We start from the raw sequence: 17,709 nt of genomic DNA, 5'->3' as shown, positions 1-17,709 counted from the left end.
GGCGGGGGCGTCTCGACCCGGAGCGGCCCCTTGCCGGGAGTCCGCCTGCCCACCGCAGGGCTGGAGCCTCGGCTCGATCCACCCGGGGCTGCTGCTCCCGGTCCCGGCGGCGGAGCCCTCCTCAGGTAAGGGGAGAGCGGGGTCCCCTCTTCGCTCCTCTCATCCCGGGTCGGCGAGAGCAGCCGGGGTCCGGCCCTGGCCGTACCGAGCCCTCGGCCCTCGGGGCCTCCGCAGCCGTCGCGGCCGGGCAGGGCTCACCTCGTCTCCCCTCCCGGCGGAGCCCGGTCGCCTCATTGCCCCGACCGGCCTCGCCGCAGGGCCCGAGCAGCGCCGGGGCCTGAGTCGCGCTCGGTGGCTGCTGCCCGGCCCGCCCGGCTGCCCCGCCGAGGGCCCGGCGTGCGGTGCCCGGTGCGGGGTGTCCCGCTGCTCGGTGCTCGTCCGTCTTCCGCGGGGAAACCTCTCCCGTCCCCTCTTTCCCCGCAGGGAGGCGGCCGGCGGGGTCCGCGGGGAAGCAGCCCCCGGTCCGATGGTGCTGCCGGCCTGGGAAATGTGTCTCTACGGGCTCCTGGCCGTGGGCTCCCACCTCTACGCCTTCTACGAAGCGCACCAAGTGTCTCAAAGTAAGTCCGCGGTGCGGCTGTGCTCGCTCCTGCAGCGCTGGCGGCTGGTGAGGCTGCTCGGCTTGAGTTGTGCTCTCTGGGTTGGTGTTACTTTGCTCTGCTGCAAGGAGTGCCTGTGCGATCCCTGGCTGCAAACCAGCCCCCTGTGAGGAAGCAGTAGCCAGGTGCCAGCTGGGCAGAGAGCTTTTCCCAAGACTTTTCTGCATTGAGTGCCGGGACACCCTTGGCAGGGGTGCTACTAGGCTGTCAGGAAAGAGTTGAGGGAGACCTCTGAAGCTCAGCTGTTCAAATGTGGGAAGTGCAGGAATGTTGGCACTGAACTGGATTTTTTTTTTCCTGGCTAGCCTTGAACCTTCTCACCTGCAGCCACTTGGAGGTGGGTGGTTCAGAAAAGCAGCTGTGCCTCCTGATGGTGATTGCTGTGGACTGAACCTGGGGAGAACCCAGGGCAGGTGAGGCTCTGTGCAGCTGTGCTGGATTATCTGTGCAGCTTTTTGGGGTCAGTTTGTTTCCAAACATACTCCTGTGCCTTGGGTAACCTGTTGGTAGCTGTTACAGTGGCTTGGTTTTGGTTCAGTGGAGCCATGCAATGTAAAGGAAGAGTGGGGTTTTAAACAGTTTAAATACAATTTGTAGATGAAAAGAAGCTGTGTTCTAGCACATCGGTGTCTTAAGGGAAATAAAAAGTATAGCTAGTTAGAGGGGCTCATTAGGGAAATGTGTAATGCATCCTGTTAGGATTTAATCAGCAAGGTGTTCTACGTTAATGACCCTGGCAGGCTCTCAAAAGAGCTTAAGGGAAGAACAGGAGTACCAGAAGGGCACTTGCAGGGCAGTGAAGGAAGGGCTGGGTAAATGGTTGCAGGGCTGCACCCACATGTGCAGCGCATCTTTTGCAGAGATGGCAAAAGGCTGCATGGGAACAGGCTCTGGAGGCACCTTGTCTGAGCAGCTTTGCCCTGCTCTGGCTGTAATGGTTGCTGTCAGGACTGTGTGTCTCCCTTCTGCTCTGATGGGAGAAACCAGGCAGCCCTGAAAGAGAGGAAGTGAGGATCAGTGCAGATTCTGTGTGGTAAAAGGTTGGTCACTGCCTACTACTGCCCTTGTTGCAAGAGGGAATCAAAGCATAGGTTCTGGGCAATTCAGTGGCTTTGGCTTTGCCATGGGGTAGAGCTGTGACCTAGCTGGGCAGCTTGCCTGGTGAGCATGGTGATGTGCCCTTCCCTGGCTCTGAGTCTTTCAGCAGCAGAAGAAACACAGGACGGTGTTGCTCTTGAGCAGCAGATGCTACATCTTTGACTCTCTGCTCTGGCTGCTGTGTCCTTAGCAAAGGTTTGCTCTTCTCTGCAGAGTATGAAGCTGTGATGGACAGAAGGTTTGGGCTGGAACCAGGGACTCTCTTTCGGGGCCTCAAAAAGGTACGATGGGTGACTGGTACCAGCATCTTTTATTTTGTGGCAATAATGTGAACATCTTGTCTCCATGCCCTTTGCTCACCTGAGCTCCTGATTTAGCTTCAGAGATTTATAGCAACTTTGAAGATCTGGATATTCATGGTTAATTTTAGTCTGTTTCTCATGAGAAAGAGGGACTTGCCAAGTGTGTCTAGATCTAAGAATCATAACCAAAGTTTTATTTCATTTCTTGATCCTTGGCTCAAGTGTTTCTCCTTTGTTATATCACGTAATAACCTTCTGGTTTACTGTTTGTCCTTACAAGTTATGATGACCCTTGACATTTCCTGCAGCCCTTTTCCCCCTTTTTCCTGTCACTGGGTGGTTTGGATAATGCTTAACATTAGTGAACACAAGTTTTCTTCTTGACTGGCTGTAGTCCAGCACAGAGGAGAACAGATTTTTGAGGCATAAGGGCTTTAAGAAACATGTTTGGTCTTAAAAAAAAAAACAAACTAGCACCCTTTTACCCCAAACCAAAAAGCAATCAGCCCCCAACCCCTTTGTTTGCTTTTGACCTCATATCCTTTTGAAGTGTAACTATTGCATGCAACTATTACTGAGGATGATTTACACAAGACCAGGAGTGCATGTCTCTGGAGGTATTTTGGTGTTTAGTTCCACTATCACGTGTGCTTTCAAGAAAGTCATAAAGCAATTGTGGAGATGAGCTTCTGGTGGGGCTCTGTATGGAGGACAGGGCTACCAGCTGATCCCTCTTAACTAATTTAGATAAAAAACCCCATGTCCCAGGAATCTCCAGCTGACCTGACTTCATCTGATCCCACCTGGGTTTTCTTGAAGCAGGGAGTGGAACTTCTGTCAAGGTGTTTTCTCACCCAAGCTCTGGGTCTTCTGGAGCAGAGCTGTTCTCTGAATCCCTCAGTCGAGGGAAGGCAGTGCTCTGCTTTTCTGTCACCTTTCTTAAAAGCTTTTTCTTATAAGGCTAACAGAAATTGAAAGAAAAATTCCTGGCTAAGCTTTGTGTGGGTTAATTATAGTCCAAAACAGTTTGTGGGGTTTTTTTTCCTTTTCTAAATTAAAAAAAAGTCCTAAAATTAAGAGCCGAGGCAAGAAGAGGTGTGACTTGGGGTGTTGAGTTTAAAAAGATGGTCAGGAATGGTAGTAGCAGACCAATTTGTTATTTCCCAGGAAGGTTCCTAATGGGGAACCACCAGCAAGGGTGTGTTGGACTGGGAAGCCCTGAGAAGTGGGACCCTTGTTCCAGGATGCATCTCTGTGTAGTCACCAGCCTGTTCCCCATGTCCCAGGGAGGTAGGGGGGTGTGTGTAGGTACCTGCCTGCCCGCTTTGTGGTTATAAAACTCCTATGGCACTTGTATGGAGTGGCAGTGATTGCTGCTCAATCACGTTCAGTGCTAGTGTGGGGTTTAGGGGTCGTAACACCATCTAAAACTCTTCTTCTGAATTTCACGCCATTGGAAGTCAAAATGGAGCTGTCAGAGCTCACCCCTGTAAGTGATCAGACTACATTGCTGGACCGAGATGTTCCCCAGATGTTAAGTCTATGGTGTTGGGTATCAAAGCTGGTGTGTTATGGAGGTGTTTCCTTGTCCTGTAAGACCATGCTTTTATGGCAAGATACATATACTGACCAGTTCCCTTGCTGCCCCAGGACCCCATGGACTTTGAGTGGAGCTACTGGATCGAATGGGGAAGGGAACGTATACTATGGCTTCTGGCTGGTCACCTCCTGGTATCACAAGTGTCCAGGCTCTTGGTGGAGAAGGTATGTATGGATTTTCTTCACAGCGGGGAGTTTCCGTGGGTTTCAATTTACTCTGGGCATGGGAAACCTGGCACTGAGGCTACTTAGTGTGGGAAACCCCATTCTGTGGGGTGAATTGTGTGAGTGGGTCTGCAATCATGCACAAGTGAGAGGGAGTGGGTTGGTTGCCTTAGTGTTTGGAGACTTCAATCTCCAACCCATGAAAGCCTGTTCTTTGTTGTGGAGCATTAACCAGTGTCATTTGACCTGTACACAAGAGAAGGGTGTGGTTATTCCTTTCCAAGACTGTGAAGTGATGACTTCTTGGATTTTGGCATGATTGTGGGAAATGACTGGCATGTGGTGTCACACCTGCTAGTTTGGGGAAGGAAAGGAAGAAGTTATGTTCTGCCCTAGCTCAGGGAGGCTTTGGATTTCTCATGTGCTTCTAGAGAAACCCCTTCCCTTCCATCTTTATAGCTACTGTTGGGTTTTCCCTATGTTGTTTCATACATGTTCTTAACCTTGTTGACTACAGTTGTTTCTACTATAGATCCTCTGTAGGACAGCACAGATACTGGGTGGGTTTTTTTTTTCCTTTAGAAATAATCAAACTAAAAACTGTTCATTTTTCTTTTTCTAACAGTATAAACCATGGTGCTTGATGGTTTATGGAATGGCTGCCTGCTGGTTATTACTGGGAATCAAGGGCTTTGCTGTCATTTTGTTACATGCAACAATTTCATTTGCTGTGGCTCAGTTCCAGCTGTCACTCCTGACATGGTTGTGTTCCCTTATCCTGCTATCTACTTTGCGCATACCAGCTGTGGAAGAAGCCAAGGTAATGTGAGAAGGACTAATTAAGCATCAAATGGATTGTGGTGGTGTTCCTCCATTATGGCAGCTATCTGTGTTGGAGTACTATCCCTTCAGTCGATGCAAGCAGAAGTTGGCTTGAAAATTTGGCTTGAAAAGTTGGCTTCTAGGTGATAGAACTGCAGTGCTTCATGATGGAGCTTCTCCAGTTAGAAAAGTCGTATTTCTCAACCATGCTGACTGGTGCATTGACATGACAGTATTTGCCTTAAGTGGTATTCAGTAGAGCTGAGCATGATAATACTTTATTAGTGCTCTAGTAAACACATTTCTTGTTCTTTGGAGCTGTAATCATACTGATTTCAGGTGCTGGTTTTTGAGTTCATATCCAGGAGTTGTTTAGTCAAGCCTGACTGTACCTTATTGGTGACTGTAGCCTTCTGCATGGGAAGCAGGACTGTTTCTCCAACACTTTGATTTATACCCAATGAATTGCTCACAACTGGATGGTGCAAGCTCACTTTTGCTCTTTCTCTAATGGCTTTTGCTGCTCAGTACAGGTTTTAGAGAAACTGCTGCTTGGTTGTGAGGAAATGTCCTTCTTGCATTTACTTTGGGAAAGGGAAAAAACTAGGCATATGTTGTAAGGCTTGTGGCCCTGGTGTCAGGGAGAGGGCGGAGGAGTGAGTAGGTTCTCTTCCTGTGGTGTAGACAGACTTGCATCTTGCTGAGAGGAGGAAAGGGCTCACTGCAATGCAAATCAGCCAAACTATGTTTTCTGATGTTTCCAAGTTTTTTTGTGATGTTTGTTTGGTTTTTTGTTGTTGTTGTTATAAACAGGTGTGACAGTGTCAGAAACTTGATAAGGGCTCAGTAACATCTCCCCAGCCTTGAGCACTCTCTGGAGCGACTGTTTCTCTTCGGATCTGAACTGCAGCTTTGGCTTCAGCCCTAGCAGTCCCTTGGCTGTCAGTAGTGTTGCCAGCTAGTTTGGATATTGTATTACTGGACCAAATCTGAGGGAGATAAGGGGATTCCTGTAAGGAAAAACTATCCTATTGTCATAGTTCTTCACAACCTGTATGTTTCTGAAATCAGGCTGTTGTCTCTGTGCTGGTTGCAGTAGTTCTGGAGGCCCTTTCTCCATCAACAGCCAGTGCTGCTTGTTCATGCATTAAGTAGTGCTGTTCACTTCAGATGCTCATTCCAGCTGCTGTTTGCTTTAGTTGCTTTCTGCTGCTGCTGACCCTGAAAGTTAGGATCTGGGCAGACATTGCTGCCCTGCTATATAAAAAACACAGTATTGCACTGTCATGATCTGACTTCGTTTTATCTTGCAGAGAAAGTGGTACGACACTGAAAATGAGTATTATCTGCTGCTCTTCACTGTGTCTGTCCGCTGCCTCTTCTGCACCAGCTTCAGCCTGGAATACTGCTGGCATGGACCTTCCCAGAAATCATCCCACTCATTCCTGTGGATGCTGGCATATGTGTTTTATTATCCCACATTCCACAATGGGCCCCTTATGAACTTTGATGAATTCAGTAAGCAGGTAACAGTGTTCTTAAGATCACAGGGTTACAGATTTTCAGTGCATCTGTGTTTTGGGTGGATTGTGTGACAAACTATTGAAATGGATGGTGATCTCTTTTCAGTTGCCAAATCTAGACACAAACTCTATACATTAAAGCATGATAGGCTGATTATTTTTTTCCTTCATCTTGAGAGATTTTAATATCAATCATGAGAAAATGTTAGGTAGGTAAATTGTTTTCCTTTGGATGCCTTTTTAGTGGTGTGTTTCATAATGTAATTTACAGGTAAACCTGAGTTTCTGTTTATTTTCTGGATATGTACTTGACAAAAATTGATACTGACGAAGGTGTTCTGAATGTTACTCTGTATCTATTGTCCTTTTCTCTTGAGGTGTTGAAGTAAACTGCATGTGAAAGGGAAGGCTGTAGGTAGAAACCAGTCTTGGATATTCATGCTTGTATGGCAGCAATGGCATAATATTGAATTCTCATCAGGCTGGTAACTAACATTGAGAATATATTTAGTCAAAATATATTGTCAAAAGAAGTCTTTGTATCTAGTGCTTGGGTGGAGAGAGGTTGATTAGATGACAGTGTTAGAGAAAGTGGGAAGAAAGCAAAATAGTTAAGTGAAGAATAGTGAAGGCTGGATGATTAATCTTCTATGTAAGACTCTGATCTCTATTTTCTTCTGAAATAAATATTTTTCCTTCAATGAGATACTCCGGGGCGGGGGGGGGCTGGGGAAAGGCAAACTACAGAAAAGGAGTCTCCATTCACATATGTTTTGACTTTAGTAAAATATCTATAAGTGATTCTGTAACTTTTTTTCACCTTACTAGTGATTTTAAGGTTTTCAATTTTTACTTAGTCCTTGGAGATTAGGAATTGTTTATGTGTTCAAAGCTATCTTCCACATAACTTTAAAAATATCAAATAATGTTACTGGAATGTGGAGAGCTCTAAACTGGACAGTTTCAAGTGGAGCATTGGGAATTTGACAATATTCTGGTTATCAGCTTTCAGACAAAACCTTCCTCCCCAATTTCTACTTTGCAGGATGTCTTTCTGTCTGGCATCAGATTAGTCCCTTCAACCAGGGAGCCAAAGACACATGTCATTGTGTTTGGAGAGTGTTTGTAATTTTAGAATATAGCTGCTGGACTGGACTTTTGTTTTCCTTTCCTCCATTAGGTGGAATAAATCAACATTTTTGGCAGCAGCTGGCTGTTAACTCTGAAACATATTTCAGAGCTACAGAAAGCTGCTGGTTTGTATTGGGTGTTCCTGAAGACCCCAGTTTCCCCTCATGTTGGTGTGAAAACAGCTGATGATTTACTAGGAACACTTTTCTTTAGAAAAGTGAGCAACTGGGTGGCCCCTTTAATGTGAAAGACTTACCTGTCTTACTACATGGGGTTTTTTTGTAGCACCTTGCAGTGTGCTTTTCAAGCCTGCTTCTACATGACGGGGAAAACCCCAGATTGCTGTGCTTTATTGCTTATTTTCTTGCACACTTTAAGAAATTAAATCACCACCTGTGATGTCTATAGCTAATGTAATTGGGACAAAGTGGATGACTGGACATTTCAAACCATAAAACTGCTATTTCAGTTTACATATAGAAGCTTAGGTGTTGCTTGCTTCTACTTATATTTGGAAATTTTCTGTTGAAGCCAGAGCAAATAGACTGGGCTTTATGAAAGTGAAAACTGAGATTCTGGTGGACCCCTGAGTGACAAGTCCTATGCTCATTTGTCTTCAGTAGCTTTGGAAGATGCAAGGCTGAATGTTGTTATCCTGGGCTGGATGTTGTAGGAAAAGTCCGCATAGACTTGCATAGAAACTGAGGTAATTTATTTTTTTACTGTTTATTGCTTTGTAGCTTCTGAAGTGTGTTAACTTCCACCTGTATTCGTGAACCCCTAGCAGAGGGAGATTTTTTTTTTCCCAAGGAATGTTTCAGAAGGTTATTGCTTTGTAGCTTCTGAAGTGTGTTAAATTCCACCTGTATTCCTGAACCCCTAGCAGAGGGAGATGATTTTTTTTTTTTCCAAGGAATGTTTCAGAAGACATGAGATTCCAAGTTGTGTAACTTGGGTGTAGCTGTTAGGAAAAATTGTGTCTTGCATTGAAACTAAGCTCACCTGATATGGCCCAGCAAAGACCACCTGTATTCTTGGTGAGAGGAGAAAAAGGAAGATTGAGAATGGGATGCCTATTTTTGCAGTAGGTTTTCATTTAAATGTGTACAGACCTCTTTGGTTAAAACCATAAAGAAGATGGAACAAACTGAACAGCCTTATGGTGTTTATTGTTGGTCTTTGCTGAAGTGCATTGTCAGAGCTCTTACCTGAGCAGAGGATATTGCCTTGACAGATGAGGCTGGAGAATGGTTTTGAAGTTTGCAGTGCTCAGCAATTGATTCAAAGTGCACAATACAAAGAGCGTGTTTATTGCAGCTGTCAGAAAAGACCACTTGCAGAACTGCTTAACTGAAGCTGAGACTGAGATGAGCCTCCAGCTGAGCATATTGCAAAGCAGAAGTCCTGGAGATGAAGACAGAAACTGCTGCACGGCCCGAAGAGTGTAATACCAGTGCTGGCAATTGGCACCCATTGCCAGGAAAAAATGAGAGACTGTGACATTTCATCAATGGCCTTCTTGAATTTCTGAGTAGAGGCATAGCAGTTTGTCACGGGTTTACAGGCCTGTTGTGCTAATTCCTCCGACTAAGTGGTAGTCTCCAAGCTTTCATCTGACTGGTACAAATGAACCTTCAAAATGAGTGTCCTGCTTCATTTGTGAGCAGAGCTAACTGTCAAATGAACCTTCAAAATGAGTGTCCTGCTTTATTTGTAAGTGAGCAGAGCTAACCGCGTGTTAGCTGTACTGTGTGCTTGCAGTTATCAGGCTTGTGTTTTGGGTTTTTTTCTGTGCAGATGGGTTGATTGCTTACCTTTTATGTGCATTTTTGGTGGCTAGTTAGGGACTGGAAAAGGAGATGTTGCACACATGATGATACATGTACGATACATGACTGAATTTTTAGGCAATCTTATGTTTATTATATTCTTTTACTGCAGAAAGAAGATAAAGTATACTGATGTGTTTATTATAGTTAGCAGTGTAAGAGTTTGGGGCATCTTGAGAAGCTTGTCAACTGCAAACCTTGTCTTATCCCATACTTAACTTGCACTTAACTGCCATTTGCTCAGCACATCATGTAGTAGGTGTTGCTGACCTTGGCAATGCTACAGGAGAAAAATGAAGAACAGTCCTCAAATAATCAATCCTGTGCAGCTGGTAGAAGTTGGAGATATTTTAAGAGCAAGCAGTCGTTGTCTCTGTGTTTGGTAGGGCTGCTGCTTGGAAACTCTTCTCCTTCATAGCTGTAGTTTCTTTAAACTTTTTTGGTTATCTCTAGAAGTTGATCAAGTTGTAGGAAATAAAAAAAAAAGTACCTCACATCTGGATTTGGTTGAGGTTAACAGCATTTGGCCTTTCCTACAACAGTTTGGTGCAGTGTATGTTTGGGTTTGGCCTCTTGTTGATTTCTACTGCTTACTGAGGTTGAGAATTGACAGACCAGCCTCCCTCAAGGCTGTGTCAGGAATTTCTAAATGATGTAATCAAATGGTGTCTTTGGTAATAGTAATGAATAGCAAATGAAATTAAAAACTTGTGAGGATGACTATTTGTGTAAAACAGCCAGTTTTGTGCCATATAACATCTTTGGATTTCTTCTTTAGATGAGGAGAAAAGAAGCCTTCAGTTTGAAGACCAATCTCAGCGTCTTAATCTTGGGCATAATTCGTATTTTCTTTTGGTGGTGCCTGGCTGAGCTGATGATTCACCTCATGTATATCCATGCTCTCTACAGCAGTGCTCCACCTTTGGAAGCTGCATCATACTGGGCCTTGGGTGAGTATAGAAACAATAGCAGAAGTCTTCTCTCTCCCTTCATTTCAAGAAACCCAGTTAAAAAAAAAAGTACCTCACATCTGGATTTGGTTGAGGTTAACAGCATTTGGCCTTTCCTACAACAGTTTGGTGCAGTGTATGTTTGGGTTTGGCCTCTTGTTGATTTCTACTGCTTACTGAGGTTGAGAATTGACAGACCAGCCTCCCTCAAGGCTGTGTCAGGAATTTCTAAATGATGTAATCAAATGGTGTCCTTGGTAATAGTAATGAATAGCAAATGAAATTAAAAACTTGTGAGGATGACTATTTGTGTAAAACAGCCAGTTTTGTGCCATATAACATCTTTGGATTTCTTCTTTAGATGAGGAGAAAAGAAGCCTTCAGTTTGAAGACCAATCTCAGCGTCTTAATCTTGGGCATAATTCGTATTTTCTTTTGGTGGTGCCTGGCTGAGCTGATGATTCACCTCATGTATATCCATGCTCTCTACAGCAGTGCTCCACCTTTGGAAGCTGCATCATACTGGGCCTTGGGTGAGTATAGAAACAATAGCAGAAGTCTTCTCTCTCCCTTCATTTCAAGAAACCCAGTCTACTTCTGTCCATCTGTAGGTACTTATGAATAGCACATTATGGCCAGTCACTGTCAGAAAGGTGGTCTACAGACTCTTAATATAACATGTAGATCCTCTAAGAAGCTTACAGTTGAAATTACTGAGTTGCTTCCTAAATTAAAAAAATTCTGGATTTTTTCCAATCTAAAGTGTGTCTATACTTTGGTCTAAAGTGGCTTTCTTCCCCCCCCGGTCATGGAAGTGGAAACTTTAAAAAGTTTGTTCAGTGTAGGGATGGAGGAAGGGAGATGTTAAGAGTTACAGTGTCTACTGATCTCCTTCTGTGTTTGGTGTTTTTAGTTTGTAGTCACATTGAAAGGTAAAATGACAGTGTTCATGAAAAAAGCAGAGGGAAGGAATTGCTAGCAAGTTGGCCTGGAAGTAGCAGCCAGTGCCTCTCCAAGATGTTTTCCTGTTTGACTTACCCCCCTTCTGCCCCTCCACAGATCCCTGGTATTTCATTAAAATGCCTAACAATGAGGGGGGGGGGGAAATGAGTGCTGATGAATGTATCATAAAACAGCAAGAGCTTGGGTGCTGGTATCTAGATAGACATAAGCTAACCTGTAAGCAGTTGGTGTATGTGGTTGGTTTGATTTCAACCCCCCCTCATTCCCCTGCTATGTGTATCATCAGGTAGGAGGAATGAAAGCAGAGAAACCTCAGGCTTTACAATTGAGTTCTGAAAAAGCCTTGTGGCAGCTGAAGTAAAGGAGATGCCTCTTACTATACCAGCAAGTATCAGGAATTGATACACACACTGGTATGGTCCTGTCAAGCATTCATGCATGATGAGCAGTGTGCACTAAAAAACACTTATGTATTGGCCTCTGGTCAGTAGGGGGCAATGTGTATGCTCTGTATGTGTATGTGCATATATATACACACACTTAATTACATTTTTGAAATAGATATTATGTATAAAAAAGAGCTAGAGCAGATGTAGAGCAGAAAGAGAGGTTTGCCTCTGTGGTTCATTTTACCCCTCCTCACTCAGTCACTGTTTAGAAAGTGGATTTTGAGTTTTCATCTGCTTTAAATGTCAGTTCATTGATGAATTAAATCTGTTAGCTCCTGGTATTGTCTGTATGTCTGACAAAAAACTTCTTGTTGTGTTACTGAGCATGTGGAACCTGGTTGGCAGCTGGATAAGGTAGGCAAGGCTATGGAATTAGGGATAAAATATTCCAACTTTGGTGTTGCTGATGTATTCTTCCCTCCCTTCAAAACTATTGATGCTCATTTTTTAAAAAAGCGAGAGGGGGAAGTTACTTTCCAGACAATAGCTAAGTAGGCTTTATATTTATTTGACAAAATCAAGTGTTGTATCCGAAGAATTAAAATGCATTTTGAACAGATGATTAGAAGAAGCTAAAATGCCTCAAAGCAACAGGTGATAAAAGCTGGTGTTAAAGCATGTTTAGCCTGTAAAGCTGCCTGATTAAAATATGACCATTTGAATTGAAGCAAGTCCTCTGTGGAGACCCTGCTTTTAGGAGAGGTGTATTCAAAGTGTAACCCTACTCTCATTGCATTTTGTCTTTGTAGTAATGAAAGCAGGTGTTCAAATATTATAGTGCAAATGAGATTGAGGCAGAAGTTTGTCAGTTCTTAAAATGTTTTGTCACAATCTCCAGACAATAGCTAAGTAGGCTTTATATTTATTTGACAAAATCAAGTGTTGTATCCGAAGAATTAAAATGCATTTTGAACAGATGATTAGAAGAAGCTAAAATGCCTCAAAGCAACAGGTGATAAAAGCTGGTGTTAAAGCATGTTTAGCCTGTAAAGCTGCCTGATTAAAATATGACCATTTGAATTGAAGCAAGTCCTCTGTGGAGACCCTGCTTTTAGGAGAGGTGTATTCAAAGTGTAACCCTACTCTCATTGCATTTTGTCTTTGTAGTAATGAAAGCAGGTGTTCAAATATTATAGTGCAAATGAGATTGAGGCAGAAGTTTGTCAGTTTTTAAAATGTTTTGTCACAATGATTATACTGGTTGTCTTAGAGTGACAGGCCACTGTTGTGACTTGCTTTAGGGAGCCAGTGATATGGGAGTAAGGGTAGTCATATATTTTCCTCTTGATCCTTAAGGATCTTGCCATGTTTCTATACCAGTTCTTGTACAGAGCAAAATACTTCTTTCTCTTATTTTTGTTTTGTTATTAAAACCAATTACATCAGATAACTCTGATTACATCGGAGTTTTGAGACCAAGGAAGCAGCTTGTTGTTGACTCAGGAGGATTAACCACATGGCATATTAGACTTTCTGCACTGCTAGGTTTTTCGTTCATTTTGTATTTTTTTTAACTACAGCAGCTTCAAAGCAGCATGGAGCATCTACTGGTGTTGTGATGCCTGGCTGCTCCGATAGCCTGGTAAACTTAGGGGAAAGGCTATGAGGCTGTTCTGCAATCAGCTGTAATCACCTCTAATTAAGGAGATTATAACTGCTCCTCTGTTTTTCTTCTGGGATATCTTTGGGCAATGGGCAATAAATGCTGGCAGTGCAGGTAAAGATGAAAGTGCTGTGAGATTTTGCTCTTGGCATCTTAAAGGCAACGCTGGTGGTTAGTATACACCTCAGAAGTGTGAAGCTACACAGCGTGCTGCATCACTTTGGGTGGTGTTCCTGTGTGGTGAGACTGCAGATAAATAAATAATCTAAAACCAAAACAGCTCTGGACTGAGTTTCAATGCTTGTTGTATACTGGCTTTTTAAAACATTAATAAATGTACATGGCCATAAATGCTAAAGTTACCTGAAGTAACATTACTGAGTGCACACAGTTATGAAAAAATAGTACCTGGGAGAATGTGTTACCCAACAGTAAGAGAAATTTCCACACATTTTCCCATGTGTGGAAGGAGTTAGGCAAACGGGTTTCTAGAAGCAGCAATATACAAAATAGTGCATGTATGGTTTTGATGCTTGTGTAGTTAACTCTAACAGAGGTGAAAGCTGCCTTTACAGAATCATAGAATTGCCTAGGTTGGAAGGGACCTTTAAGATCATCTAGTCCAACCACAAAAAAAACCCCAAAACCAACAAAAAAAAACCCAAACCAAAACCACCCACCCAACACTAAACCATATTCCTGAGCACCATGTCAGCTCATCTTTTGAATATCCCCAGGGATGGGGCCTCAACCACTTCCCTGGGAAGCCCATTCCAAGGGTCTGATAACCCTTTCAGAGAAGAAATTTTTCCTAATATCCACTCTGAAACCTTCCCTGGTACAACTTGAGGCCATTTCCTCTTGTCCTGTTGCCTGTGACTTGGGAGAAGAGATGTACCCCTGCTGCTCTACAACCTCCTTTCAGGTAGTTGTAGAGCGCAATAAGGTCTCCCTTTGGCTTCCTCTTCTCTAGGTTAAACAACCCCAGCTCCCTCAGCCTCTCTGCATAAGACTTGTTCTCCAGACCCCTCACCAGCTTTGTTACCCTTCTCTGGACCTGCTCCAGCACCTCAATGTTTTTTTTTTTTGTGGTAAGGGGCCCAAAACTGGACACAGTACTCCAGGTGGGGCCTCACCAGTGCCGAGTACAGGGGGACGATCACCTCTCGGGTCCTACTCACCACGCTGTTCCTGATACAGGCCAGGATGCTGTTGGCCTTCTTGGCCACCTGGGCACACTACTGGCTCATGTTCAGCCTGCTGTCGACCAACACCCCTTTAATATTACTGTTTGTGTGCATTAGCTACTGTTGGTATATTTTGTGCATTGTATGGTGTTTTTTTAAACTTTTAAACTTCTGTCCTTTGGCAACTAAACTGAAGATCCTCTTAGGTCAAATGTTCAGGTTGTTCTTTTCTCCACGCCCTTTACAAACCAGTACCTTTATTACTGCAACAGCACTCTTGGCCTAGGCTATACTACCTCATTCCTTCCAATTTACTTGCAAATGCCTAATTCTTTGTGTCCTACTCTTCTGAATAAGCCTGTCAAAATCATCACAGAGTTTCTCCCTTTCTAGGGGACCTTCAGGCCCACATAACCCAGCTGGGCTGTGTTTTTCTTGGGACACTGTTACCATAGTGTCTTAAAGGCTCAGAGGGCATCGTAGCCTTGTTTTACCCTTGCTTGTTGGATATCCTCCAGTCTCTTTATTGGCTATGTAATCTGGGAGATGAAGCCTGTCTCTTGAATAAACAATGATGTGGCACATGCTTTCCTGTGTTTTTTTACTATGGATGGAAGAACTGCTGTAGTTGAAGTGTATGCACAATCTCTTTAATTGCTGTTATATGCAGGTTGTATTTGTAATTGGCAAGTTTCAAGGTTGTTAACCAGGCGATAAGAATGTTAAGAATTGTGAGCAGAAGTCTAAAAACAGTGTATGTGTAGTTGATGTAACAGTAGAACCTTCAGTTCTCCCCCGGTCACCCCTGTTTTGCCAGTAAAGGCAGCTCATGTGCCTGCCCTGTGGTTCAATGCGCTATGGAAGTACACAGTCAGCAGCTCGCTCTGAGAGACAGCAGGTTGCATCCTCTGTGCATTGATCCTTTAATGAGTAGGAAATGAGTCTTGTCGCACTCTGGGCCCTGGATTTTGCAGGGGGAGGGATTGAATGAAAAAAGGTTGGACTCCTAGCTGGAGAGTCCTCTGAAGAACAGCAGCTTTCTTCAAAGTGTTATTATTATTTAGAAGAACTTCTCTACTAAAAGAGAAAATGGACATTCATTATTTAAGCTCTTTAGCTAGACAGTACAAAATCTATTGGTTAATTCAGTTCTTTTGTGTTGAAGATTCTTACCTGGGTTTCTGTCTATGATATGAGAGAAAGCTGGTTGCATCGACATCCTCCATGCACTAAATACAATAGAAAAATATTATGGATCTGTTTTCAGGGCATCCCCTCCCATGCTCAGTACTACAATCCCCATGTGCCACATAGGTGTCAGAATTTCTTCTACCACATATTCCTTCTTTGATCTAAATTGTTTCCTTTGCATTCTGCCATAGTTCTTTAAACTTCCATGCTTATACTGCAGCAAGCTGTGCTACTGGAGACCAAATGCTATATGCATTAACAAAAAGCTGCATCATATGGGTCTGAAAAAAGTGTTATTTCATGCTGAGTACACAGTTGTATTGTTTCCTCAGTGGTCTGTGTTTGGTAGCAAGAATAACTTTGAAGAGGAGATGTCATGGAGGAAGAGGAGGAAGTGGTGAGAGCTAGCTTTGGGTAGAGTTGCTTTTAGATAGCCAAATATTAACTCTTGGGTAACTTTAGTTATAAATGATTTCCGATCTTTGCCCATAGCTCCAGCTCCCACAGAGGTTTTATTCTTCTTTGTATAGGGCAGTGGGAATCTTGCTTCCTGTCTGGATGCTGGGGAAGGCATTTGGCTGTACCCTCTGGGTAGCATGAGATAGAGAATACAAAATCCATGTGAAATCTTGTTTCTTCAAGAAACAGGACTTCTTGTTAGTCTCACAAGGTACAGTGAATGATGAAAGCCAGAATTCTGCATGAAAACGTATTATCTATTGTGATCCAGGATACTAATAGATACTGTAATTGTGAAAATATATTTAACTAGCAATCTGTATATACGTGCTTTGTCAGAGATGTGTCTGATGTGAAGATGTACATCTGAGATATATGATACAATGTTGTGAGTGTTCTGTGGGTTTTGGTCTTAACCATGTGCCATTTGTTTGTTGTAGTGAAGCATGCACAAGTTAGTGTCAATTAGCTCTCATTATTTTAATTATTAACTAGGCTCTAGTACTCCAAAAGAGTATTTATTCTCCTCTGAGCAGCGTGTAAATCAATCTAGAATATGATCGGTTCAAAGGTGGAGTCACCTGGTTTAATCTGTAATTGGTGATTTCATGTTTTGATTTATTAAAAGAAGACATGTTATGTAAGTTCCTCTTTGAAAGCAGGACCTACAGAGCAGTCTGTGTAAGTTGGATGTAGGGTGCTGGTTTTGACGTGTTGCCGTTCTTTTTCTAAGGTGGCCATAGATAGGAAATGGATTTTCAAGTTCATTTTAAGAAACACACGGTGTTTTGGTATTGAAATTAGGGTGTCTGTGCATCTGTCTAAAAGGTAATAAAATGCTAACAGAGTAATCTGAGATTTATTTATTTTTCCATCCTGCAAGATAACGATAAGGAGAATCTGACTAAATATTTGGCATCTTGATGTCTGTTTTGAAAACTGGGAGTACAAACATGAATCAGAAAGCTTAGGAAGATTTTATTCTCCAAAACACTGGGTGGTTCACTGCTTTATAGAAAGAAATTTTTTTATAAGCTTTCCTGCAGGCTAAACTTCCAGGTGGTATTGGCAATTAACCTACTTTCCTGATTACTTTTTAAACTTATGTGTGTTGTGGTATAACCCCAGCTAGCAACTGTGCTGTGCAGCTGCTTGCTCGGTCCACCCTCCTCTCCCCCGACCCCAGTTGGGGTCAGCTGTCCTGGCTGTGTCCCCTCCCAGCTCCTTGTGCCCCCCAGCCCGCCTGCTGGTGGGCGGTGGGAAGAGCAGAAATGGCCTTGAACCTGTGTGAGCACTGCTCAGCAATTAATAAAACACCCCTGTTATTATCAACGCTGTTTTCAGCACAAATCCAAACATAGCCCCACACTTGCTACTTATGGAGAAATTAACTTTGTCCCAGTCAAAGCCAGCACAATGTGATAAATGTTGATTTCCTTAGCTCATTCCTGCAGGTATTTACTAATGAAATTAACTTTGTCCCAGTCAAAGCCAGCACGATGTGATAAATGTTGATTTACTTAGAGAGCTCATTCCTGCAAGTATTTACTAATACACATAATGCCTACTGTAGATGTTTTGGGAGTGTTCAAGGTAGGTGGCTTTGAGGCATGTGTATCCTTGAAAAAACCAGTAGGGTTTTCTCTAACCTGGAAGACACATCTATGCCTTGACCTAGAGTCAATTGGCAGCTCTTCACTTTGAGATCTTTATGTCCATTCACCTTTGTCTTAAAAGAAGCACTTAGCCTCCAGGGCAAGCATTGTGGTATGTGCTTTC

The 17,709-nt window shown here is 43.3% G+C and overlaps 1 protein-coding gene across 1 annotated transcript in view; it reads left to right on the top strand.

Moving 5' to 3' along the window:
• Positions 1–9: 9 nt before the first annotated feature.
• The window catches only part of HHAT (hedgehog acyltransferase), a 163,059-nt gene continuing 145,359 nt past the window's right edge, over positions 10–17,709 (top strand). The window contains exons 1-7 of the mRNA XM_014951242.1: positions 10–125; positions 484–620; positions 1,971–2,038; positions 3,710–3,823; positions 4,449–4,643; positions 5,959–6,171; positions 9,907–10,078. Of these exons, the coding sequence (XP_014806728.1) occupies positions 527–620; positions 1,971–2,038; positions 3,710–3,823; positions 4,449–4,643; positions 5,959–6,171; positions 9,907–10,078 (856 nt within the window). The 5' untranslated portion in view covers positions 10–125; positions 484–526. The remainder of the gene's footprint in view (positions 126–483; positions 621–1,970; positions 2,039–3,709; positions 3,824–4,448; positions 4,644–5,958; positions 6,172–9,906; positions 10,079–17,709) is intronic.

This window comes from Calidris pugnax, unplaced genomic scaffold (genome assembly GCF_001431845.1).
Source record: "Calidris pugnax isolate Ruff unplaced genomic scaffold, ASM143184v1 scaffold24, whole genome shotgun sequence".
Classification (NCBI taxonomy): Eukaryota; Metazoa; Chordata; class Aves; order Charadriiformes; family Scolopacidae; genus Calidris; species Calidris pugnax.
Note: the sequence above shows the minus strand (reverse complement) of the source record. Positions and strands in the feature narration are given on the sequence as shown.